The 26,092-nt window shown below is 41.4% G+C and overlaps 2 protein-coding genes across 4 annotated transcripts in view; one reads left to right on the top strand and one right to left on the bottom strand.

Annotated features, from left to right (window-relative positions):
- Positions 1–5,004, bottom strand: part of SIAE (sialic acid acetylesterase) — a 49,295-nt gene extending 44,291 nt beyond the window's left edge. For both annotated transcript variants that reach the window (XM_004379367.2, XM_023734093.1), the window contains exon 1: positions 4,895–5,004. In XM_004379367.2, the coding sequence (XP_004379424.1) occupies positions 4,895–4,961 (67 nt within the window). In that variant the 5' untranslated portion in view covers positions 4,962–5,004. The remainder of the gene's footprint in view (positions 1–4,894) is intronic.
- Positions 5,005–5,180: 176 nt separating this feature from the next.
- Positions 5,181–25,423, top strand: SPA17 (sperm autoantigenic protein 17). Of its 2 annotated transcripts, XM_004379395.2 has the most exons (5): positions 5,181–5,197; positions 6,290–6,470; positions 20,567–20,637; positions 22,413–22,499; positions 25,163–25,423. In XM_004379395.2, exons 2-5 carry the CDS (start codon positions 6,317–6,319, stop codon positions 25,295–25,297), a joined length of 447 nt encoding a protein of 148 aa, XP_004379452.1. In that variant the 5' UTR covers positions 5,181–5,197; positions 6,290–6,316; the 3' UTR covers positions 25,298–25,423. The 2 variants fall into 2 exon arrangements, with proteins under 2 accessions (XP_004379452.1, XP_023589790.1); XM_023734022.1 differs by lacking the exons at positions 5,181–5,197; positions 6,290–6,470 and having other exon boundaries at positions 20,201–20,637.
- Positions 25,424–26,092: the final 669 nt, after the last annotated feature.

Raw genomic sequence — 26,092 nt, 5'->3', positions numbered from 1 at the left:
AAACAACCTAGATGCCCATCAACAGATGAATGGATAAACAAACTATGGTACATACACACAATGGAGTACTATGCAACGATAAAGAACGACAATGAATCTGTGAAGCATCTCATAACATGGATGAAACTGAAAGACATTATGCTAAGTGAAATCAGTCAATCACAAAAGGACAAATATTGTATGAGACTTCTATTGTAAAAACCCATGGAAAAGTTCACACACAAAAAGAAACAATCGTTGTTGGTTACCAGGGATGGGAGGGATGTGGGGGGAATTACTAAATAGACAATAGATAAGTGGTAACTTTGGTGAAGGGTAAGACAATACACAATACAGGGGAAACCAGCACCACTTGTATAAGGGAAGGTCATGGAAGCTCTATAGTCACATCCAAACTCCCCGAGGGACTGAATTGCTGGGTGGAGGGCTATGGGGACCATGGTCTCGGGGAACACCTAGCTCAATTGGCATAACACAATTGATAAAGACAATGTTTGACATTCTACCTTGGTGAGTACTGTCTGAGATCTTAAAAGCCTGTGAGTGGCCATCTAAGGTATTCCACTGGTCTCACCCCTTCCGGAGCAAGGGAGAATGAAGAGAACAGGATACAAGGAAAAGATTAGTCCAAAGGACTAACAGACCCCAGCTACCACGGCCTCCACCAGACTGAGTCTAGTACAACTAGATGATGCCCGGGTACCACCACTGACTGCTCTGACTGGCATCACAACAGAGGGTCCTGGACAGAGCTGGAGAAAAATGTAGAACAAAATTCTAACTCACAAAAAAAGGCTAGACTTCCTGGCCTGACAGAGACTGGAGAAACCCTGAGAGTATGGCCCCCGGACACCCTTTTAGCTCAGTAATGAAGTCACTCCCGGGGTTTCACCATTCAGCCAAAGATTAGACAGGCCCATAAAACAAAACGAGACTAATGGGGCAAGGACTAGAAGGCAGGAGGGGACAGGAAAGCTGTAATAGGGAACCCAAGGCTGAGAAGGGACAGTGTTGACATGTCATAGGGTTATTAACCATTGTCATAAAACAATACGTGTACTGTTTAATGAAAAACTATTTGTTCTGTAAACCTTCATCTAAAGTACAATAAAAATAAAAAAACATAGCTATCATATTTTAAGAGATCGGCTACCAAAAAGTCAGCAGTTCAAATCTACCAGCCACTCCCTGGAAACCCTATGGGGCAGTTCTACTTTGTCCTATAGGGTCACTGTGAGTCAGAATCGACTCGACAGCAACAGTTTTAGTTTTGGTTTTATCGTATTTGTTAATTAATTCAACAAATATTTATTGAAGCCAACTTTATGCCACACACTATTTTAAGCATTGGGGATTTAACAATGAAAAGGGAGGGGAAAAAAAAATAGACAAAAATCCTTGCAGGCAGGACCCTTACATCCTACTGAGAAGCTTGCATGTAGCACCTCCAGTGCTAAACACATTATGTTGTTGTGATCCATGGGCTTTTCACACGCTGATTTTCGGAAATAGACTGCCAGGCCTTTCTTCCTAGTCCATCTTCATCTGGAAGCTCAACTGAAACCAATTCAGCGTCATAGCAACACGTAAGCCTCCAGTGGCAGACAGGCAGTGGCTGCACACGAGGTGCATTGGCAGGGAATCGAACCCGGGTCTCCAGCATGGAAGGTGAGAATTCTACCACTGAACCACCGATTTTGCAGACATTAAACTCATTCAACTGGCCTAAAATCACACAGGTACTTAGTCACAGGGTTAGAAACCAAGCCACCTCATTCCAAAGTTACTTCACAATTCCCACTCTGCCAGCTACCGACGGTAAATCAAAGAAAAGTCATGCTCCCGGTCCCTGTAACGCTCAGACTGCAAGCTAGTAAGTGTACACAGTGGAGAGTTACCAAGAAATTGAGAAATGGACAGAAATCGGTGACTGGGAAGTGGGGCGGGGCTGGTAACTGCTTTTGTCAAGCTCAAGACACGTTTAACATCTGAATCTTTTTGAGGTCTTCGATTTTTTCTTCTGGGGATTGGAGAAGAAAAACAGGATTAGCGTTGTGGGGAAAGAGACCATCATTAAAAGACAAAATTAGGACAGGGCTCCACTCTGGTGAGGAGCTGGGGGCAGGCTTGCAGGGGACACACAGGGTGCCTCAATAACGTCTTAGTTCCTCGTTTGTTATTTTATTGTCACATACGCTTTTGTTCATATCAAATACTACACGATAGAAATGGGCCCGAGAAAAACGATCTGAAGGAAAGATGTCAGCAGATGCAACCAAAGAAGGAAATTTTAGAGCGTTAATGAGTGAAAAATATATTAATGTTAATGGTGTTAATGGTGGTGTAACAATATCACCCAAAGGAGATTAAAAACTGATATTAAAGTTAACAGCCTTGAACAGAAAAACTAATCAGATACGTCCCTATTCTTTTTATCTTCTTCCTACCTCATATAATGGACCCCAAAGATCACCGCACAGGGAGATAAGGGTCAGGGAATGAATGATATGCAGAGTGTTGCTAGTCTGCACTCTCTGGAAAAAAAACATCTAATGAGCTGCAGTTGGTCCGAGTCAGGGTACTCTTGGGGGTTTCTAGGTAGAGCAGGTAGCTATCTTCCAAATTTCTTGGCACAGACGAGTAAGCACTTCCAGTGCTGCACCTGTGTGTTGAAACATTAACCATGTCAAGAAATTTGGAAGACAGCTACCTGGCCAGCCGACTGGAAAAGATCCATATTTATGCCTATTCCAAAGAAAGGTGATCCAACCAAATGCAAAAATTATCAAACAATATCATTAATATCACATGCAAGTAAAATTTTGCTGAAGATGATTCAAAAGTGGCTGTAGCAGTATATTGACAGGGAACTGCCAGAAATTCAAGCCAGATTCAGAAGAGGATTTGGAACCAGGGATATCATTGCTGATGTCAGATGGATCCTGACTGAAAGCAGAGAATACCAGAAAGATGTTTACCTGTGTTTCATTGACTACGCAAAGGCATTTGACTGTGTGAATCATAACGAATTATGGATAACACTGCGAAGAATGGAAATTCCAGAACACTTAATTGTGCTCATGAGGAACCTATACATAGATCAAGAGGCAGTCATTCGAACAGAATAAGGGGATGCTGCGTGGAAAGGTGTGCGTCAGAGTTGTATCCTTTCACCATACTTATTCAATCTGTATGCTGAACAAATAATCCGAGAAGCTGGACTATATGAAGAACAGGGAATCAGGATTGGAGGAAGACTCATTAACAACGTGCGTTATGCAGGTGACACAACCTTGCCTGCTGAAAGTAAAGAGGACTTGCTTACTGATGAAGATCAAAGACCACAGCCTTCAGTATGGATTGCACCTCAACATAAAGAAAACAAAAATCCTTACAAATGGACCAAAAAGCAACATTATGATAAATGGAGAAAAGATTGAAGTTGTCAAGGATTTCATTTTACTTGGATCCACAATCAATGCCCATGGAAGCAGCAGTCAAGAAATCAAGACGCACTGCATTAGGCAAATCTGCTACAAAAGACCTCTTTAAAGTGTTGAAAAGCAAAGATGTTTTTGAAGACTAAGGTGCACCTGACCCAAGCCACAGTGTTTTTAATCACCTTATATGCACGTGGAAGCCGGACAATGAATAAGAAGCCCAAAAAAGAATTGATGCCTTTGAATTGTGGTGTTGGTGAAGAATATTGAATACTCCATGGACGTCAAGAGAATGAACAAATCTGTCTTGGAAGAAATATAACCAGAATGCTCCTTAGACGCAAGGATGGCGAGACTATGTCTCATATACTTTGGACATGTTGTCAGGGGGGACCAGTCCCTATTGAATGACATCATGCCTGGTAAAGTAGAGGGTCGGTGAAAAAGAGGAAGACCCTCAACAGATGGATTGACACAGTGGCTGCAACAATGGGCTCAAGCATAACAGCAACTGTGAGGATGGTGCAGGACCAGGCAGTGTTTCGTTCTGTTGTACATGGGGTCACTATGTGTCGGAACCGACTCGACGGCACCTAACAACAACAGGTAGACTAGCAGTCATTTTTCTGCAAACCATTCCCCCACCTCAATTTTCATTTCTTTGGGATCTACTCTTTGGGTAGTTTAAAATAAAAAAAAAAAAATAGGTCGAGCATTATCACTTTACTTTGCATTAGCAGACAGTTTCCCTTTCCTGGTTTCTCCGTGCACGTCACCCACTTGTCCAGCCTGCCTATTGTGAGGAGAGGGGGCTTCAAATGACAGGATCTGACCTCAACAATAGCCCAAAACCAGTCACCCCCGTCTCCAAAGTCACGCATATTAGTCCACCACCAATATCAGAAACTGCACCAGAAATCAAAGCTGAGCCTTAAATATTCTGAGCCAGTGAGGGGGCTGTGTCTCTTAGCCCTAATCACCACTTCAACTAGTAAAATTTAATTCCCCCAAGGAACCCAGCCTGAAGAAAACCCTCCCCAAGGGCACAACTGAGTGGGCAGCAGTAAAATGTTTTGGATGACTCAGTCGCCTGTTTCCAAATAATACCTAACTAGCTAACTAGCTTCACCCCCTCCCCCCCACCTCCCCAGCTCCCCTGCGGTTACTCAAGGACCCTGAGGGCCTCGGTCTGGGCACATTCGGGCCTCCACACTCAGACAAACCAACTCTCCCTCTGCCCTTGACACACCCCATCAACAGGAAGGCATCTCAGAGCGGTGGGGGAAGGGAGTGGAGAAAGACTTAGGGCCGGAGCCCCGACCCAGCAGACACTGCTGCCTAAACACAGGTCCGAGATCCCGGCTCCTGGCCGGGTTCCTTCCCCGATCTTAGAGGGGACGCCGGATCTCAGAGCCGGTGCAGGCTGAGGGTAGGGTCCGGCCGGGCCGCCTCACCTGCACTTCTTCGGACCCACAAGATTAAAGGCATCACTAGCCCAAGCGCCAATCCTAGCGCGACCATGGTCCGTCACCAACGCGCGGGACTCCGGAAGTGGACGCCAGGTGGGGGCAGGGCCATGGGCGGGGCCGGGCCTGGCTCCACCCCTCCCAGGCCATTGAATCCGCGAAGCCGCCCGCGGCCGCAGGGCGAGGCCGGGCCTCTCCCCCTCTCGGCCGCCGTAGTGGAAGAAAAAACGGTTACCCAGCAACGAGAAAAACAAGCGGAACCATCGGCACCAGCTCTGCGCGAAAGGAGAGGTGAGGCGGTTTCCCGACTTCCTCTCCAAAACCAAGACCTCGCCTTTTCCCTGCGTCTCTCGTGTGCTCTCAGGAGCCCCGACACACCCTGGGAGTCCTGGGGTACATCAGCAGCCGAGGCAGCCGTGCTGCGCGAGTCTGCAACCCCGGGTGGTCCGCGTCCGCCCCACTCCCCAGATTTGCCCAGGTCTCACCAGTCCTCCTCTTCACAGCCCTAGACTGATTCAGTACCTCATCTCCTGCCCCTCAAAAAAAAAAAAGAAAGAAAAAATACCCTCCACAGATTGGGCTTCCGCTTTTATTCCGCGTTGACACTGTCACAGACAGACCAGATTGCTATGTTTTCTTTTCCTATCGGTAGCCTAACCCACTGCTTGGCAGTTACCCTTCATCCAGCTCGTATATTCCAAGACTGGAAAAGAAGGCCTGGTCAAGACAAACCCAAGAAGTAAAAGGCCCCCAAAACTTGGGAGACTGGGCTTTGAAAATCATGACCTTGCCTCCTGCTCCGCTTCGGAGTAAACAGGTGTTCAGAGGTCATGCTTTCGGAATGGAAGCTAAGGAAAAGATTAAGTGTGAAGCGTCTTCATTCAACAAATGAGAGGACTTTGTAGAACCAGGACTAATTCCAACTTTTTAAAAATGGTTCTTATTTAGTTGTTTGTTTTAGACAGAACCACCTGCCTAATTTCCTGAACGGTGTCTTCTCAGCAACTTACAATGAATTCAGCAAAACTAGGTTTTTAATCATTGTCGCTAAACTCCTGTAAGATAGCAGAAATCATCATCTCCTCCTAAGAACTGAAAGACGGAGAGAGAGAAGAGGTATTTAGTGTTATAGTGAAAACGCCTGTGATTTTCATAGTTTTTTTTTTAAGAAGTATTCAGCCTAATAAATGGGTCTGTATTTGTAATGTTCTAATTAATAATGGAGAATTCAAAACTTTTTGAAATAAATGGATGAACTTGTATTGGAAAAAATAATTGAAGTCTACAAAATTTGGGTCTCAGAAATAATTTGTTGTCATAGTTGTGATTACATAAGTAATAATCGTGCATATTTAAAGACAGTGCTCTTTAATGAATCTCTAGGTACAATAGGCAGTTCCTTCCAAGGAGATGTCGATTCCATTCTCCAACACCCACTACCGAATTCCACAAGGATTTGGGAATCTTCTTGAAGGGCTGACACGCGAGATTCTGAGGGAGCAGCCGGACAATATACCAGCTTTTGCAGCAGCATATTTTGAGAACCTTCTAGAGAAAAGAGAGAGTAAGCTTTTTAAAAATAGGCATCTTTTTTTCAATAAGAGACTAAGCATTTGGTTATGGTGTAATTAAGACCTTCTCTATTCCACAGAAAATCGTTTTGAGGAGTTGACTTCAAATAACAGGATTTGAAACAGCGCGTGCCTTTTTGACAAGTTCTCTTAAATAAGTTTCACGTTATCGAAGGTTACTAGTTTATCACCCAGATTTTCTTCACTGTATTTCTCATGGACACACTGGGTGGAAGGGAACCACAAGAGGTCATACCCATCCATTTTTGAGCGTACTGTTCCCTACACCTCCCAGACTGTCTGTTCTTCCTGGGAGGAGAGTTTGTGGTTTTCTTTAAATTTTGATTTGCAAAAAATAATTCTACACTCTTTAGGTTGAATACATTGGTATTCGTTGGAGGTATATGAAACTGTTCTGCAATAAAGGCATATAGACAAACTGCTTTGAAGGCAAACTGCTTTGAAAAGTGAACTTCATAGCTTGGGAAGGTAATTTATACTCTTCCTCTATACTCTCAAGGCCCCATCCTGTCCGGAGACTAAGATCCCTTCTAACGTGACCCTTTGGTTGAAAGAGAGAAAACAAAATTCCTTCACGTCCATAAATAAACTTTCTAAGTCCCCTGCCTTGGAGGTTCATGGTTATCAGGACCTGACCCAGTGTCAGGATGGGAATTATTTTGGCTATAAGTTTGTACAAAAAACCTATTCTTGATTAGAACAATCTTTCTGTCATCATCTATTCTAGTCATGAGTAAGCTGTCATCATCATTACTTTTTACTATAGTATTCCAACAGAGTGGTAAAGGTGACTAGAAATATCCACAAGCAAATAAACATTCCATTTCAAATCATTATACAGAGGGAGGAAACCGATCTCGAGGCTTGAATTCAAACAACTCCCATACACACAGCACAGCTCTAACCTCTAGCCTTTGCATTATGCTAGCAGGGCCCAGTCTCACTGCCAGTTTCCTGAACGTTGCTGTTCTTTTCCATATCCAGTCAGTGTGAATATTTATTGCACAATTTGAAACTTAAATGCCTGCCACTGCAAACATTTTGATAAATTATCTTTAGCAGGGAAAGTCATTAAATCTTTTGGGGTAAAGGGTAAATTGTAATAAACATTAATTTAATTTTGTTATTATAACATTAATTTTACAAATTCATGCCATAAAAAGTCGGTAGTCATGTATTTAATTTTAGAACTCAGAAACATCCCATTACAAAAACATTTGAGTCATTGTTAACTGCATCACGGTAATTAAAGCAATTGGTGATTCAGATTAACGGCCCCAGGGTACTAGCCTCTAATAAACAATGGATAAAGCTATTTGAAAAAAATTTAAACACCACACCCACTTCCACCATGTCAACTAAACACGAATGATCCAACTAATACAAAGTGTCAGGATTTAGTCTCTACAAAAAGGGGACAAAAATCATTAGCCCAGTCTCCCACACAATGCAGGAATTCTCATGCAACCATTCCTCATAAGTGATGACTAGTTTTAACTTTGATTTTGGGGGCAGGAAACATTTTGGTATACAATATAAGTAGTATCTCAAATCAGTAGGGAAATGATGGACTTTTTAACAAATGATGTTGGAATAACGGTAGAAAATGATAAATTGGATCAATTCCTTAAACCATGTTATTAGTTGTCATCAAGTCAATTCTGACTCATGGAAACCCCATGTGTGCCAAGTAGAACTGCACTCCATAGGGTTTTCAAGGCTGTGCTCTTGAAAGGAAGCATATCACCAGGCCTTACTTCTCAGGCATCTCTGGGTGGGTTTGAACAGCCAAACTTTCAGTTAGTAGACCAGTGCTTAACCATTTGCTTAACCTTCCACCCAATGGTTAACCACTTGCACCACCCAGGAACTCCTTACACCATATATTATGGATTGAATTGTGTCTCCCAAAATTATGTGTCAACTTGGCTATGCCATGATTCCCAGTAGTGTGTGGTTGTCCTCCATTATGTCATTTATTTATGTGTTGTAAATCCTAACCTCTATGATGTTAATGAGACAGGATTAGGGGCAGTTATGTTAATGAGGCAGGATTCAGTCCACAGGATTAGGTTGTATCCTGAGGCAATCTCTTTTGAGATATAAAAGAACTGAGCAGAGAGGAGGGAGACCTCCTACCACCAAGAAAGAAGAGCCAGGAGTGAAAGGTCCCTGCCCGAAGAAGCTCCTAGACCAGGAGAAGATTGATGACAGGGATCTTCCCCTAGAGCTGACAGAGAAAGAAAGCACTATCTGGGAGCTGGCACCCTGAATTCGGACTTCTAGCCTCCTAGAATGTGAGAGTATAAATCCCTGTTAAAGCCATCCACTTGCGGTATTTCTCTTTTAGCAGCACTAGATAACTAAGACAGAATTTGGTACCAAGAGTGGGGTGCTGCTCTAACAGATACCTACAGTGTGGAAGCGATTTTGAAACTGTGAATGGGTAAAGGCTGGAAGAGTTTTAAAGTGACTAATAGTAAAAGCCTGGATTGCCTTGAAGAGACTGTTGGTGGAATTATGGACATCAAAGACAATTCTGATGAGGACTCAGAAAGAAATGAGCAGGCTGTAACACTGGAGGTGATGAAGACGGTGAGAAGCAGCAGCAGAACCAGGAGACCAGCTTGAGACAGCACTGGAGCCGACCCACGGAGCAAGAAAGCTGATTGTCTTTGCACAGGAGGCTCCCTGGCGGAGTGGGGTGCCTCTGGGCACTTACCGGTTAAACTACACTTGCCAACCCACAGAGCAAGAATGCTGAGTGCCTTCCGGCCAAGATTTACTGGCAGAATGGGGTGCCTCCAGGCACTTATCAGTGGAGCTAAAGACCTTTTGAACACTTGCCTCAGCAGGACAGACAAGGGCGGTGAGGTCCAAAGGGCCGAAAGGCCAAGGAACCAGGAAGCAGAAGCTGAAGAGACAAGGAACACAGGAAGCAGAGCTGCCTCAGTCTCAAAGGATAGGGCCACAACCTCTTGGGTCTCAAATGATGGAGCCATGGCCTCTGGGGTTTCAAGGGGTAGGGCCACAGCCTCCTAGGTTTCAGAGTAAGATCTTCACCAACTCGGTTCTAGAGTGTGGGGCTATGTTCATGAGTGCCAGGGGATGGGGCCAGATCTGCTGTCCAAAGCTGAGGGGGCAGGACTGCCATGCCCAAGGGGCAGAAGAATGGGGTCTGCGGGGCTACGGCAGTGAGTCACCACTCAGATGGACTAGGAGAATGGGGCTGCCCAAATGTGAGGGAGCAGAGTTGCTGTCCCAGTGGGCCTGGAAGGCAGAGCTGAAGCCCAGGGTCAAGGGGCTTCCATCCAGAATCCAGAGAGTGTGGCCAACACCCAGAATCTGGAGGGCAGGGCCATTGCCTAAATGGTCTCAGAGAACAGAGGATTACTGTCAAAGCTTGAGAGCTAATATAATGTGTTCTGCTGACTTGCCTGATGCCTGTTATCCCTTCTTTCCCTCCAATTTCTCCCATTTGTAATGGAAATGTCTAGCTTGTGCCTGTGCCACCATTGTACTTTGGAAGTAGATAACTTGTATTCTAGATTTCACAGATGAACAGGAATTTTGCCCCAGAATGGAATTTGCACTTTGAGTTGATAATAAGACTTGTACGATGATACAATGGGGTGAATTAATTTTACATGTGGCAGGGACATAAATTTTTGGGAGCCAAAGGGTGGAATGTTATGGATTGAATTGTGTCCCCCAAAAATGAGTGTCAACTTGGCTAGGCCATGATTCTCAGTATTGTGTGGTTGTCCTCCATTATGTGATCTGATATAATTTTCCTGTGTGTTGTAAATCCTAACCTCTATGATGTTAATGAGGCAGGATTCAATCTACAGGATTAGGTTTATCTTGAGTCAATCTCTTTTGAAATATAAAAGAGAGAATTGAGCAGAGAGGAGGGGGACCTCCTGCCACCAAAAAAGAAGAGCCAGGAGCATGCGTGTCCTTTGGACCCAGAGTCCCTGCAGTGAGAAGCTCCTAGACCAGGGGAAGATTGAAGACAAGGACCTTCCCCCAGAGCCAACAAAGAGAAAAGGCATTCTCTGGGACCTGGTACCCTAAATTTGGGCTTCTAGCCTCCTAGAATGTGAGCAGGAGCCCAGGTGGCACAATGGTTGAGAGCTTGGCTACTAACCAAGAGGTCAGCAGTTCAAATCCACCAGCCACTCCTTGGAAACCTTTTAGGGCAGTTCTACTCTGTCCTATAGTATCACTATAAGTCGGAACTGACTCAATAGCCCATAACAACAACAGACTGTGAGAGAATAAATCTGTTTGTTAAAGCCGTCCACTTGTGGTATTTCTGTTGTAGCAGCACTAGACAACTAAGACACCATGCAACAGGATAAATTCCAAAATGATCTGAGATTTAAATATTAAAAAATGAAGCCATGCGTATGCTAGGAGAAAATATGGGTAGATTTCTCTATAACTTAAGAGAAGAAAAATCTTTGCTAGCTATGATTCAAAATTCCAGAAGCAATTAGGGAAAAGATTGATAAAATTGCTAACATAAAAGTAAACTTTTACATGACAAAAATCACCATAAGGAAAATAAAACTACAAATGACAAACTGAGAAAAAATATTTGCAATGTATATCACAGTAGGTTAATATGGTGGTTAATGTGCTTAGCAATCAGTCCAATGTCTGCCAGACCACTGAGAATCATACCTAGCCAAGCTGATACAGGAGGAGTTACCCTACACTCCAAAAGAATTGCTTGAGTTTTCTAATACGTACAAATAGAAACCTGGGAAATATGTGTGAGAATGGCTGTTAAGGGTGTGCAAGGAACATGAAGTTGGATCAGTCTGAGTTTATTGATAGGCCCACTAAGCACAGAGTCTTCATTCAGTGTTTCAGCTCGAGAGGTTAGGAAAGGATCTAATAGTTTATTTGGTTGGTTCCCTGAAGCATGGATAATGAGCGGCCCCCAGTAAAGTTGAAGTGCCAGGCCTGCCTTGGTAGACAGTAGAAGAAGGTATCCAAAGGCTTAGGGACATGGGCATGTAAGAGTGAATTATCAAGTTAGACCAGCAGACCCACACATGGAGTGCCCAGAGGACACAGTTTTTACCACAACAGTGAGGAATAAGTTTGTGAAGGGAGCCCCAGCTTCCTTGAAGACTGCTGTGATTGCTATTTTATGTAAGTCAGGTTCGACAGTGGAAAGAGCCCTGATTGAGTTAAGGCATCTAACTACAGTGGGGCTGAATAGACCCCATGGAAGTAGGGGCCGAGCGGCTGCACTCATTCAACAAAGACAAGGTGGGCGTGGTTACTGTCATGGACAGCGGAGTCAAAGCAGTAATCAGAATAGCGCGACTTGTATGGACTTAGGCGTTGGCTGCTTAGTCATGGTGTCCCTAGGAGTGAAATAGATTGGTTATCTACTAAATATTTGCTCGAGCTGTACAAGCAGAAAAATTCTAGGTCAAGTGAATAGCAGTCTAACTTGAATTGCCAGAATAGAGAGTCATGGCCCCTCAATCAATTCCCAGACTTGAGCCAGTTTACAGATCCACAACCCCTTGAATGAAGGGGAGGCTGAATCCCCTTGAGGAAGGACCCCACTACACTGCCAAAATTTTGTACTATTACTCTTTCTCCCAGCCTTCCCCAAAAATCCCCTTACCTGTTGCTGTCAAGCGGATTCCGACTCATAGCGACCCTACAGGACAGAGTAAAACTGCCCCGTGGGGTTTCCAAGGAGCAGCTGATGGAATCGAACAGCCACCCTTTTGGTTAGCAGCCTGAACTCTTAACCACTGCGCCGCCAGAAGTGACTGTTAATTGGGAAAAGGAAATACGCAGACTTTTTGGGGATTACTGGAAACTGGCTCTGAACTGACACTAATTCCAGGAGGCCCAAAACGTCACTGTAGCCCACCAATCAGAGTGGGGGGATATGGAGGTAAAGTTATTAATGGAGTCTTGACTCAGGTTCAGTTCATAGAGGGTCCAGTGGGTCCCTGTTATGGATTGAATTGTGTCTCCCAAAAATGTGTGTCTACTTGACTAGGCCATGATTCCCAGTATTGTATGGTTGTCCACCATTTTGTGATCTGGTCTAATTTTCCTATGTGTTATAAATCCTAATCTCAAGGCAAGATTAGGTTATGTTACAGAGGATTAGGGTGGAATATAAGACCCTTTACTCAGGTCACAGCTCTGATACGATGTAGGGGGAGTTTCCCTGGGGTGTGGCCTGCACCACCTTTTATCTTACAAGAGATAAAAGGAGAGAGAAGGGAGCAGAGACGGGGACTTCATTACCACCAAGCAGGAAGAGCCAGAAGCGAGAGTGTCCTTTGGACCTGGGATCCCTGTGCTGAGAAGCTCCTACACCAGGGGAAGATTGATGACAAGTATCTTCCCCCAGAGCCAACAGAGAGAGAAAGCCTTCCCTTGGAGCTGGCACTCTGAATTTGGACATCTAGTCTCCTAAATTGTGAGAGAATAAACCTCTGTTTGTTAAAGCCAGCCACTTATGGTATTTCTGTTATAGCAGCACTAGATGACTAAGACAGCCCCCAAACCCATCCTGTAGTGTTTTCCTCGGTTCCAGAATGCAGAGTTGGAATAGACATACTCAGCAACCGGAAGAACCCCTACATTGGATCTCTAACAAGTGGAGTAAGCGCTATTATGGTAGGAAAAGCCAAGTGGAAGCCATTAGAACTGCCCCTACCTAAGAAAATAGTAAACTAAAAGCAATACCAAATTCCTGGTGGGATTGCAAAGATTACTGCCACCATCAAGGACTTGAAGGATGCAGGGGTGATGATTCTCACCTCATTCTCATTGAACTCACCTATTTGGCCTGTGCAAAAAACAGATGGATTTTGGAGAATGACAGTGGATTATCAAAAATTTAACCAGGTGGTCACTTCAATTGCAGCTTCTGTTATAGATGTGGTTTCACTGATTAAGCAAATTAATAGATCTCCTGGTACGTGAGTCCGGAGAAGCCTCCAGCCTGACCCACGGACCTCGGACTTTCCAGCCTTTACAACCACATGAGCCATTTCCTCGATATAAATCTCTCTCTTGTGGGTGTGGGGGTGTGTGTGTGTGTGTGTACATATACACTGGTTTTGCTTCTCTGCAGAACCCAGCCTAAGACAGTAATGTATAGAGTGATCTTCAGTATATATAAAGTGAAAAAAGCAAGGTGGAAAACGATCTTTACTATGCTACCATTTATCTAACAAGGGGGAGATCGATATGAACCATTTTATATTTTTTAAATGGAAGGATAAATCTTTTAAAAAATAACAGTTACTTCTAAGGGGAGAGGGAACTAGGGTAGAGGGTACTGAATAGAAGGTAGGCTTCTCTGGATTTGTTGGATTTGTTGTTGTTGTTAAGTACTGTCGAGTCGGTTCTAACTCATAGTGACTCTGTGTATGACAGAATGAAACACTGCCTTGTCCATATTGAATTTAGAATTATATAAATGTTTAGCATAGTTATGAAATTAAACCCAAAAATTGTTAAGGAGTTTCTAACAACTGTAAGCAAATCTAGAATAGTTAGGTTTATAACAACCACACAGCAAGTAATTATTTCAAGTGATTTCATAACATTAATTTGACTATACATCCCTGGTGGATATATCCTAAAAATAAAACAAACTAGAAAAAAAAAATTCTTTTCAACCGTTTTTAGTAACTATTGTTAATTTAAAAAAAAAAAAAAAAAGCCTGTTGCTGTCGAGTCAATTCTGACTCATGGCGACCTCATGTGTTACAGAGTAGAACTGCTCCACAGGGTTTTCTTGTCTATAATCTTGACAGAAGCAGATCAGCAGGGCTTTCTTCTGAGGTGTCACTAGGTGGATTTGAACTGCTAATCTTTAGGTTAGTAGTCAAGCACAAACTGTGCTACCCAGGGACCTCTTAATAACATTATAGTATGATTATTCTGAAATTATATTTTGTAGGGCAAAGCAAATAAGTAACTCTGCTAATGTCATTAGGAATAAGATTTTTAGTGTAAGAAAATTTACATGCAAATATAAAAATCAGAGAAGTTAATATAATCCTATAATCCTAAATAAAAATGAAAAAAAAATTATTGTGACCTCATAATGTTTTCTCCTTAAAAAATAAGTATTTCTTTGCTCTGTTTAAAAAGCCTTTACACAATAACCAACACAGTAGCAGTGAGCACCTAGCCCCTAGACTGTGGTCTCTAAATACCATTTCCCAGGAGCCAGGGCTTCTTGGAGAACTAGCTAATTCCATGAGGTGTGAACATCTTGCCATATCAGAAAACAAGCAACTAAAGATTACTAGAGTTGTTTACAGAGAACTCAGGAGCATCTGAACACCTGAATAAGCTCCCACTGGCCAGATTTTGGAAACCCTGGTGGCGTAGTGGTTATGAGCTACAGCTGCTAACCAGAAGGTTGGCAGTTCAAATCTACCAGCTGCTCCTTGGAAACCCTATGAGGCAGTTGTACGCTGCCCTTCAGGGTCGCTATGAGTCAGAATTGATTCAACGGCAATGGATTTGTTTTTTTGGGTTTTTCTTTTTTTGGCCAAATTTCAGACAGTTACCACATCAGTAAGAGTTATAAATGCAATGGATTGAAATTCATTCAATTTGTTAAATTTCAAACCCTCCTTGGTCACCTTCAGAGGATTCTAGGCAACCAACTAATTATTCTGAAAAATGGTAAATAAAGGAAAAGAATCAAACCTTTAACCTCCCTTTTCTGTAAGAACTGTACCTCTGGGCAAACAAATACTTGATGAGAAAAAGTTTTTTCTTTATTGAGTACTCCGGAAAACAAAGAAGAAATGATCAAATTAGAACATCACCATTATGCAGCCTGTAATGATCTAAGCAATGGTCTCAGCAACGATTGTCACTGGACCTATAAAAATCATAAAAAGAGACACAACTGGACAGACAACTGTAATTCCTGATGGAATTACACAGCACTCCTGGTGCAGTGGTTAAGTGCTCAGCTGCTAACTGAACGGTCTGTGGTTCAAACACACCAGCCACTCAGGAGAAAGATGGGGCAGTCTGCTTCCATGAAAATTTCAGCCTTGGAAACACAGTGGGGCAGTTCTGCTCTGTCCTGAAGGGTCACTGTGAGTTAGAATTGACTCAGCAGCAGTGGGTTTGGTTTTTGGCCTTAAAGAAAGGAAAGAAATCTGGCATTTACTCATAGTGTAGAACTTTTTTTACACATCTTAGTACTTTTTATGCAGAAAATCATGTCATCTGCAAAAGCAAAGTTTTACTTAGTCCTTTCCAGTTTTATACCCCTCCCCTTTTTATTGCCTTATGCCCTGGTGGCGCAGTGGTTAATGGCTCAGCTGCTAACTGAAAGGTCACAGTTGGAACCCACCAGCCACTCCACGAGACAGAGATGCGGCAGTGTGCTCCCGTAAAGATTTACAGCCTTGGAAACCCTATGGGGCAGTTCTGCGCTGTCCTATAGGGTCGCTATGAGTCAGAATCAACTCGACAGCAATGAGTATGAAGTATTCCTGCCTCTCAAAATTAAACATGAATCACATCAAACGTATAGAACTACCAGACTACAGGAAATTTAAAGCAAAAGTACTGTTTAAAACCACAATGGAGATGGAATCAGAAAAATCTAAACTGTGTAAAACTCCAAAGAACAAATGACCCAATTTCTTCAACAAGTAACTTGTGGGGAAAAATGGCGATGGGGAGGCTTTCAATTAAAAGAGATGTAAACAATACAGCAAAAGGCCGTGTGTGTCCACTGTTTGGGTCCTGGATTTGAACAAACCAAACGTAAAAATAATAATAATAAATATATTAAACAGTGCTAGAAATTTGGATGATTGACTGGATAATTAATAATATTAAGAGGAATTATTAGTATTTTTAGGTGTGAAAATGGTGTGGTTAAATTTTAAAAGTATATCTTAGATGCGACCTCATAGAAGTTAAATACTTATATTCATTGAAAGACCTTTTCAAAACAGTAAAGAGACATCCTACTGACTAGGAAAAACAATCTTTGGGAACGATATAACTGATAAGGGTCTAATATCTAAAATACAGTAAAACCTGCGAAAGCCGGAACCTGAGTACGGCAGAAACCCGTCAAATTTTTTCTACTAGTGGAAGGTGATAGAAAACTGGTAAGACTGTGCCCTATCAAGGGCGGAAAGTTTGTGAGACCCTGAAACACAAGGCAGTCCCATCGAGTTCTGGCTCTGACAGGTTTCACTATGTATCGAAAACTTCTACAACTTAACAAAAAGACAAATAACCCAATTAAAAACTGGACAAAGGACATGAACAAGACACTTCATTCACCAAAGAGGATATTCAAATGACCAACAGACACATGAAAAGATGCTCAACATCATTAGTCATCAGAGAAATACAAATCAAAACCACAATGAGATACTGTTCATTCCCACTAGGTTGACCTGGTGGCGCAGTGGTTGAGAGCTATGGCTGCTAACCAAAACATCGGCAGTTCGAATCCACTAGCTCCTCCTTGGAAACCCTATGGGGCAGTTGTACTCTGTCCTGTTGAGTCGCTATGAGTCAGAATCGACTTGACAGCAACCGGTTTGGTTTGGTTTGGTTTGATAGGATGACCAAGATTTAAAAAAAAAAAAAAAAAAAACAGAAAATAACAAGTGATGGAGGGGATGTGGAGAAATTGGAACCCGCATCCATTGCTGGTGGGAATGCAAAATTGCAAAATGGTACAGCCATTGTGGAAAACAGTCTGGTGGTTCTTCAAAAACCTAGAAGTAGAGCTGCCATATGACCCAGCAATTCCACTCCTAGGTATATACCCTAGGGATCTAATAGAAGTGACACGAACAGACGTATACACCTCTGTGTTCATCGCAGCACTATTTACAATAGCAAAAAGTTGGAAACAACTTGAGTGCCCATCAACAGATGAATGGATAAGTAAAATGTGGTACACACTCAACAATAAAAATTGAGTTCCTAAGACATCTTTGTGGATAAACCTGGAGGATATTATGTTGAGTGAAATAAGTTAATCACAAAAAAACAAATAATTGTATGTTCTCACTTTTATGAAACGACATGACCAAGTAAATATGTAGAAAATAATGTTCATTAGTGGTTACCAGAGATAGGGGGGAGGGAGATTCACTCTCTAGATAGTAGCGCTTGTTATTTTTGGTGATGGGAAAAGTAACGCTGAATGAGAGTGAAGTGTACACATCCTGACAAAGGTGACCGATGTTGCTAAAAAGTACAGAAGAGAAAAGGACCTGTTGGTAATTGCTATGGCATATATAATGTTGAAACAACAGCAAAAACAACCAAAAAATACATATGCAGGCATATATGTATGTATGTATGTAGGCATATATGTGTATGCCGTATTTTCACACAAATAAAGCGCTCCTCCTGTGTTCGTTTGCCAACCACGACCACCCTCCCTCCCCCCCATAAGTATTTTTCTAAGCATGTTATACTAATTTTTTTTTTTTACAGCAACATGTGAAAAAAAATTGGCATAGTGGTGCTTACAAAAATACCTCAGAGGAGGGGGGCACGGTTGGCAAATGTAGAAAGCTCACATTATTTGCGTAAAAATAGGTAGGTATGAATATATGTGTGTATATATAGGTGTATGCATATGTATATTTATTCATTAACAACCTGAAATATGCAGATGACACAACTTGGTTGCTGAAAGCAAAGAGGACCTGAAGCACTTACTGATGAAGATCAAAGACTACAGCCTTCAGTATGGATCACACCTCAACATAAAACAAAAATCCTCACAACTGGACCAATAAGCAACATCATGATAAACAGAGAAAAGATGGAGGTTGTCAAGGATTTCATTTTACTTGGATCCACAATCAACACCCATGGAAGCAGCGGTCAAGAAATCAAACAATGTATTACATTGGGCAAATCTGATGCAAAACACCTCTTTAAAGTGTTAAATAGCAAAGATATTACTTTGAGGACTCAGGTGCACCTGACCCAAGTCGTGGTGTTTTCAGTCACCTCATAAGCATGCTAAAGCTGGATAATGAGTAAGGAAGACCGAAGAAGAATTGATGCTTTTGAATTATGGTGTTGGCGAAGAATACTGAATATACCAGGGACTGCCAGAAGAATGAACAAATCTGTCTTGGAAGAAGTACAGCCAGAATGCTTCTTAGAAGCGAGAACAGCGAGACTTCGTCTCACATTCTTTGGACATGTTATCAGGAGGGGCAAGTCCCAGGAGAAAGACATTGTGCTTGGTAAAGTAGAAGGTCAGCGAAAAAGAGGAAAACCCTCAACAAGATGTATTGACACAGTGGCTGCAACAGTGGGCTCAGACATAGCAGCTGTTGTGAGGATGGTGCAGGACTGGGCAGTGTTTCGTTCTGTTGTACGTAGGGTCGCTATGAGTCGGAACAAACTTGACGGCACCTAACAACAACATATGTATATGTATATGCATCTGTGTGACTATATGCACATATATTCAAATACGTAATAAAGCACACAGGGAGCACACTTGCAGATAGTTCTTAAACATAACCAAACACCTCATGGGATTGGGTTTCTGGGTTTGAAGGATTAGGACCATAGTCTCATGGGACATCTCAGTCAATTGGCATAAAATAGTTTATAAAGTTATGTTCTGCATCCTAGTTTGGTGAGTAGTGTCTGGGGTCTTGAAAGCTTGTGAGCAGCCATCTAAGATACAACTATCTGTCTCTACTTGTCTGGAGCAAAAGAGAAAGAAGGAAACCAAAGATTCAAAGAAGAAACTAGTCAACAAAATAAATAGTCTACAGGAACCCTGGCCTCATCTACCCTGAGACCAGAAGAACTAGATGATGCCTGGTTACCACTACTGATCATTCTAATCAGGGCCATAATAGATATGGATCCTGACAGAATGAGAGAAAAATGTGGGACAGAACCTCAAATTCCTAAAAAAAAAAAAAAAAAACACTGGGCTGGTTGAGACTGGAGGACTCCCCAAGACTAATGCTCTTCAAACCTTGAACCGAAACAAACCCCTGAGGTCACCTAGTAGCTAAATAACAGATTGGCTCCAAAATAATGTGTATCACCTGTCAGTACTGTGCTGCTTTAAAAAATCACCTATATGAGACCAAGCAGTCAACAATTACTTCAAAACAAAGATGAGAATGTAAGGGGGCAGGGAAAACTCGATTAACGGAAACAGAACCACCAGAACAGAAATAATGAGAGTGTTCATACATTGTGAAGAACATAACCAATGTCACTGAACAACTTGGGTAGAAATTGTTGGATGGGAACCTAAACTGTGTAAACTTTTACCGAAAACATAGTAAAATAGTATTTCAAAGAAAGAGTGAGAGTATATTTTACAGATGCATACTGAAATAAATGTTTATGGATAAAATAATATGATGTCTGGGTTGCTTGAACGTAATCATAGGAAAAGGTGGACAAGTGAGTGCAGGTACAGATAAAACAAGAGAAATCACAAGTTGAAAATTTATTAAATCGGTAATGGACACAAGGGGGTTCATTATACTATTCTTTTTTACTTTCTAAGTTTGAAATTTCCCATAGTGAAAAGTTAAAGAAAAAAAATCTGTTTAAATATAAAATCTGTGTCAACTGGCTATATAATACCTCATTTTTTGAAAGCCTCTCCCATCCTTCACTTTTCCAAACTTCCTGAGTACTTAGCATTTTTATACCTTTTCCTGTGTTTACTGATGCATGTTTATAAGCTTCTATACTTATGTTTAGATATGGGTATTTAGTCTCACCCACCTTTTTATAAATTCTGTAAAGGCAGCAATTCTGGTTTTTTACCATTTTGCTAAATATTTCCAAGGGCTCATCCAGTGTTTAATTCATTATCATACGTATTTAATGACTATTGGTTATGTTTGCAGTGCTAGGCTATGTATGATGTTGGTAAGACTTTATATTGGCAGTGAAGAACCTATGATTTCAAAAAAGAACTTGTTTGTGTTACTATCCTATATTTACTTTAATAAACTCAAAATAAGTCTGACATTATTATCTTTTTATTCTTTAGAAACCGACTTTGATCCAGCAGAATGGGGGGCTAAGGTAGACGACCGTTTCTATAACAACCGTGCATTCCAGGTATTGTGAAGCCTTTAGCCTTTAGCTGTTTCTTCTCCGTCTCCAAAACAGAAAAGAATTGTGAGAAGCATCACAGATATCTTATTAAACCTTTTTAATTGTGCTGTTTTTTTTCCTAATGAGAAATTCTTTTCTAAAGTATCTGAATCATGTGTAAGATTCTCAGCTTAAGTTTAAAGATGATCAACAAGAAAAAAGTGCTTGAAAGGTCTAGAATAATTATTCACTCATTTATTTTTCAGATATTTATTGAGTATCGGTGCTTAGCACATAGCAGGTACTCAGTAAATATTTGTTGATTAATGAATGATATTTCATAAAGTAAAACACTATCAATCCATTAATTCATTATCATTGACATGTTGTAAAAGACTAACTAGAATTAAAGATGGTGATGGACAGAGTTTTCTCTGTAAAGCTAGTCTCTTCAGAGTGAGCCAGTCTTTCTCTTTGTGGCGTTCTCAAAGCCAGCCTTTCTCAACCAGGGTTCTTCAAAATAATTAAGCCCTAAGCCATGTAAGGAATCACTGTCTCTCCTTTGTATCTGTCATGGTGCGAGTTATGTACCATCCTTGAGAGAACTGAGAAAATAGACAAGCTCACATTTCTGTGTCCCGGAGTTCAGATGAGGAACCTGGCAGAGAATGGCTGGGTAGGATCAGCATCATTGGCATCACCTGGGATCTTGATAGAACTGTAAATCCTGGGCCTACTAGACCTACAAATCGGAAGTTGCATTTTAACAAGATCTCCAAAGTAAGTTTAGTTTATAAAGTTTAGGAATCACTGCTCTAGACAACTGAGATAATACTCTTAGCCACAAAGCACCAACAGATAATTAGACTTAAAAGAATTAACAAAGTTCAAGTTTTGATGGTGTTTCCCTGTAGACTTTGGAGAATTCCTGGGGAAGTGGTTACCACTTATTTCCTGAGTTCAAAAGTGAAGTTCATCCATTTGTGCCTGCCGGATACGAGAGTGTTCCATTTCCATTTAACGGTGTTCTCTGTGTCCATGGTTTATGTATATTCCTATTTTATTGAAATCGAAGGAATAATGCTGAAAATCATTAAATCGTTGTATCACATAGCGGTTGCAAGTTTTTTTCCCCATCTCTGGACTTTTAAAGGCCTTATTTATTAGATTATACGTCCTTAAATTTCAATTACAGAAGCTCTTCTCTTAAGCAGTGACTTAGCGTTGCCTCTATTTTGGAGGAAGACTTCAATAACCATATCAAAATCAACAGAGCTGGTTTCTCTTTTCCCATTAAATTATTCCCCACAGCAAATCTTCTTTGACTTGGTTTTTACTCCACAAACGTTAAAAAGTCAGCTTGACCTCGCACGACGGAACACAATGGCATTTTTTTTGTTCCTATTTCAGGAACTATTGTACTACTTTTTTATATTTTGTTCAGGATTCATTATAGCATCTCACCCACTTTTAGTGTAAAACAATGGTGTAGTGTTCTTCAGTGTAAAGGAAGAGGAAACTGTTCCTTTATGGGACAAGGTATACACATTCCAGAAGCAAAAGATCAAACATTTTTACTAGGCTCTTGGTCTTTGATATTTGTTTGCTCATATTTCCTTGAGAGTTTTCATTTATTTCTTCTTGTTCCAACCTACTTTCCTGGTTAAAAGATCAGTGTGTTTTTAATTCTGCCTACTTCTCAATAACTCAAAGTAATATTTAATTACCTTCAAGCCGTTGGATCCAAGACTTTGCTGTTTTGAAAACATTGCCTCTTTGGCCCTCTCCTCTCTCTTCAGGAGGAAGAACCCCCTGAGAAAGATGTACCTGAAAAGGAACAGTCTCAAGAATCGGTGAACGAGGAAGAGACACCAGTCACGGTTTTAGTAAGTATTATTTTCCATGTAATCTTTTGGATTCCAACAAAGAATGATAATGTTCAGTTTAAAAGTTATACTCTAAATTTAAATCCAGTCTGTTATTTTTTATTGTAAAAAATATGTTTTTTGCTTTCTAGATAATTAACAGCAGTGATGAACTAATTGGTGGGTCATTTTCAGCAATACCTCTTATAAAGGAAAACTCATTCTTCCCCTTCACATCAGATCTTATTTTCCAAGACTGTCAATGGAAGGAAAAGTTCCCCATGGGGAATGGTAGACAGAACTCACAGCCCCAGTCTTGTTCCTTCAGAGTCACCTTCTCCTTCAGGAAAGTTTCACTGATTGATGCTGTCACCACCACACAATGGCAAAGGTTCAGAGATAACAAAAGGAAACCAAATAAAATGGCTTTACAAAACGTAGCTTACGCACCTTCCATGCACGTCCCTCTAAAAAAGGCCTTCCTGCCTGACAGCCTACACCCAAGCAGTAGAGACCTGGGGAGAGTCCGCCCTCAAGTGCCTGTATTAGTGGTGTCCTAGGGCCAGCCCCCAAGTCGCGATGGTGCACGGCTCTACCAGCTTCGTGTGCAGCGATGTCACCTCGGTAGCTTGAAGTCAGGCACCAACGGGAGTATTGATATCACGGAAAATGCTACAAATGAGGCCTTTTTTTTTTTCCTGAAGCACCAACCAAAAACCAAATCCACTGCCATTAAGTTGATTCCAACCCCTAATGACCCTGTAAGACAGAGTAAAAACTGCCCCCTAGGGTTTCCAAGGCTGTAATCTTTTACAGAAGCAGACTGCCACGTCTTTCTCCCACAGAGCCATGGGTGGGATCAAACCACCACTGTTTCAGTTAGCAGCCGAGTGCTTAACAACTGCACCACCAGGGCTCCTGTCAGAGGAGCCAATTGTTAGACATTTATCAGCACACCACTGCCTGTAGTCTTCATAGTCCAGACTCCAGAGGACTAGGCCTAGTAAGAAAGAAGAAGTCATTCTCTCTACGTTAGAGGCCAAAATTCTGAGTTCCTTTTCACGTCTTGTCCCAGTTAGTAAACCAATAATTAATACCCAAATGGACATCCCCCTCAAGGAACACTTCAGTTCCTACCCACTGGGTCATGGATTTTCCCTACAACCTTTACGGGTTATACCAGAATTATTTCAGTACCACCCAGTAAGTCTGGCATTGGCATAAAATGCAAAGTCCAGGAAGAAGGAAGGGAATCTTATTTCCTTACATCTTTCACAGGTGCCTTTATACGGGTTTGTTGTTGGTTTTCTTTAAGTTGGAATCTCATCGATTTCCAACTTGAGCATAATTCATTTGCCCATATTGGAGTATCATCTCTGAGGATTTTATACCATTCTCTCTGCATTTAAAAATTTAAGAGCCAGATTTGCCTCATTGTAGTGGAGGTGGGGGAGGGAGGAAACAACCCAAAGATCCATTCAATGAGGGACTGAGTAAAGAAATCAAAGTACGTAAATATAATGGAGTACAATGATGTCATAAAAAAAGAAAGGGCTGAGTTATATACTGAATAATAACGTCAAAAAAGAGAACTAAGATACGTTATTACATGAAAAAGTAGTTTCAGAACTCTGTGATTAGCAACGACCTCATTTTTTAAATTAAAAGGCATAGATATACTCATATCGATGTATTTGTAAACAGAAAAATTCTGGAAATATATATATATATTCCAGAATATAGATATACTTCCAGAATATATATATATATATACTGCACCCATAATAATGGTCACTTCTGAGAAGTATAGGATATCCAGTGATATTTAGGTTTTTACATGTGCCAGTGTCACTTTGGACACCCTGGTGCCGTAGTGGTTAACAGTTCGGCTGCTAACCAAAAGGTCAGCAGTTCGAATCCACCAGCTGCTCCTTGGAAACCCTATGGGGCAGTTCTACTCTGTCCTATGGGGTCGCTATGAGCCAGAATCGATTCGACGGCAACAGGTTTGGTTTGGTTTGGTTTGGTTTTGGGTGTTTTTTGATGTCACTTTTATCATTTAAAAACCTATATTAAAAACTATGTTTCTATTGAATTGTACACTTACGATCTCTGCATTTCAGTGTTTGTAAGTTATACCCACATTATTTTTAAAAAGAAGAAGAAGCTGTATACCAAAGTTGAACCAACCATGTTGGAACTGACATTGTTAGACGAAGGGATTCTCTTGGGCACTCCACTTCAGATGCATGATTTTGATTAGTTAATCACTGAGCGATTAAGAAGCTAACATTCTAATCCAGCTTATATAATTATGATTCTTTTAAAACAGCACATTTACTATTCTTCTTGACATTTTTACCATGCTTCAAGCATTCTTTCTTGTTTCCCCCAAAAATGTGATTGCTCAGGAAACTGTTAAACAGGAGCTATTTGGAAAAAAAAAAGCTGGCAGTGATCTTGTTTTGCAGAGACATGTTAAAAAGTGACAAAACAAAATGCCTGCTATTTGGGCATTCACCATTTGGTACGTATACAATGTGACAATATATAAAATTCCCTCAGGAAGCAGCAGATCTCAGATCGTTGCGTCCCTAAATTGATGAAATTTATGCATTTATTTTCATGGCATCAAAAATATGAGATTTTTAACCAGTCTTGTACTTTTTCTCCTTTCAATGAAGGAGTCTTCTGAGGAAGATAAGGAAAAGATGGAGTTTGCTGCTATCAAAATCCAAGCAGCCTTCCGGGGACACTTGGCCAGACAGGAGGTGAAGAAGATGAAATTAGTTGAACGTGCAAAAGAGGAAACAGCGTGAGGAGGCTGGTTTCACCCCAGGAAACGTGGGAAAAAGAATCTAAATCCATCAACCTTGTGTGAGATTGTCGTTTTTTTTCCTTAGTAAGGGAGATTTGATGTAGCGAAAAAACATTTGTTGCTGCTGTGAAACATCGGTCGTGAGCATTTGTTTAATAAACGTGCCACTTGCAGACTTCTGCGAGACTATGAGTCCTGTTTTGTTTCTCCCAAACTGTGTATGGAGACCCTTGGACTTACAGAATTGGAGTGCCTGAGTTTTCAGAGTTCACAGAGGTTAGGTAGCTCTGACTATTATCTGATGAATCAATCTTCTCTATCACATCCCAAAAATATGGTCCCCTAGCTCCTGTTTCACTCCTAGCAACAGAGAATCTCACTGCCTTTCAAGGGCAGTCCATTTAATTTTTTAATAGCTCAGATTGACTGAAAGATAAGCTGAGTCAACAATCTGCCTCTTTCAGTTTCAACCATTGGTTTTTGTTCATCATGCATGCATTCAGTCGTTTACTGGAAATGTGTTAGCACCATTCATGTGCTGGGATTTAGTAGTGAACATTTGTTCTTCTGCACATGCAACTTACAGTCTTTTTATTGTCTTGCTCTCCAGAGCCACACAGAACAAGACTAATACATCACATTTGAAAAAAAACAAAACCTATCACAAAACAAACCCACTGCCATCGAGTCGATTTCAATTCATAGCAACCCTACAGGGCAAAGTAGAACTGCCCCTTAGGGTTTCCAAGGCTATAAATCTTCGTGTGTGGGTGTGGGGGTGTGTGTGTGTGTGCGT

This window comes from Trichechus manatus, unplaced genomic scaffold (genome assembly GCF_000243295.1).
Source record: "Trichechus manatus latirostris isolate Lorelei unplaced genomic scaffold, TriManLat1.0 scaffold00064, whole genome shotgun sequence".
Classification (NCBI taxonomy): Eukaryota; Metazoa; Chordata; class Mammalia; order Sirenia; family Trichechidae; genus Trichechus; species Trichechus manatus.
Note: the sequence above shows the minus strand (reverse complement) of the source record. Positions and strands in the feature narration are given on the sequence as shown.

What these genes read in the sequence shown, in the direction of transcription:
- SPA17 (XM_023734022.1), top strand. Translation starts at nt 20,398, where the DNA reads ATGACTATTGGTTATGTTTGCAGTGCTAGGCTATGTATGATGTTGGTA. An exon ending in ATAACAACCGTGCATTCCAG is followed by an intron (nt 20,638 to 22,412) that starts GTATTGTGAAGC and finishes CTCTCTCTTCAG; the next exon opens with GAGGAAGAACCCCCTGAGAA. An exon ending in AGACACCAGTCACGGTTTTA is followed by an intron (nt 22,500 to 25,162) that starts GTAAGTATTATT and finishes CTTTCAATGAAG; the next exon opens with GAGTCTTCTGAGGAAGATAA.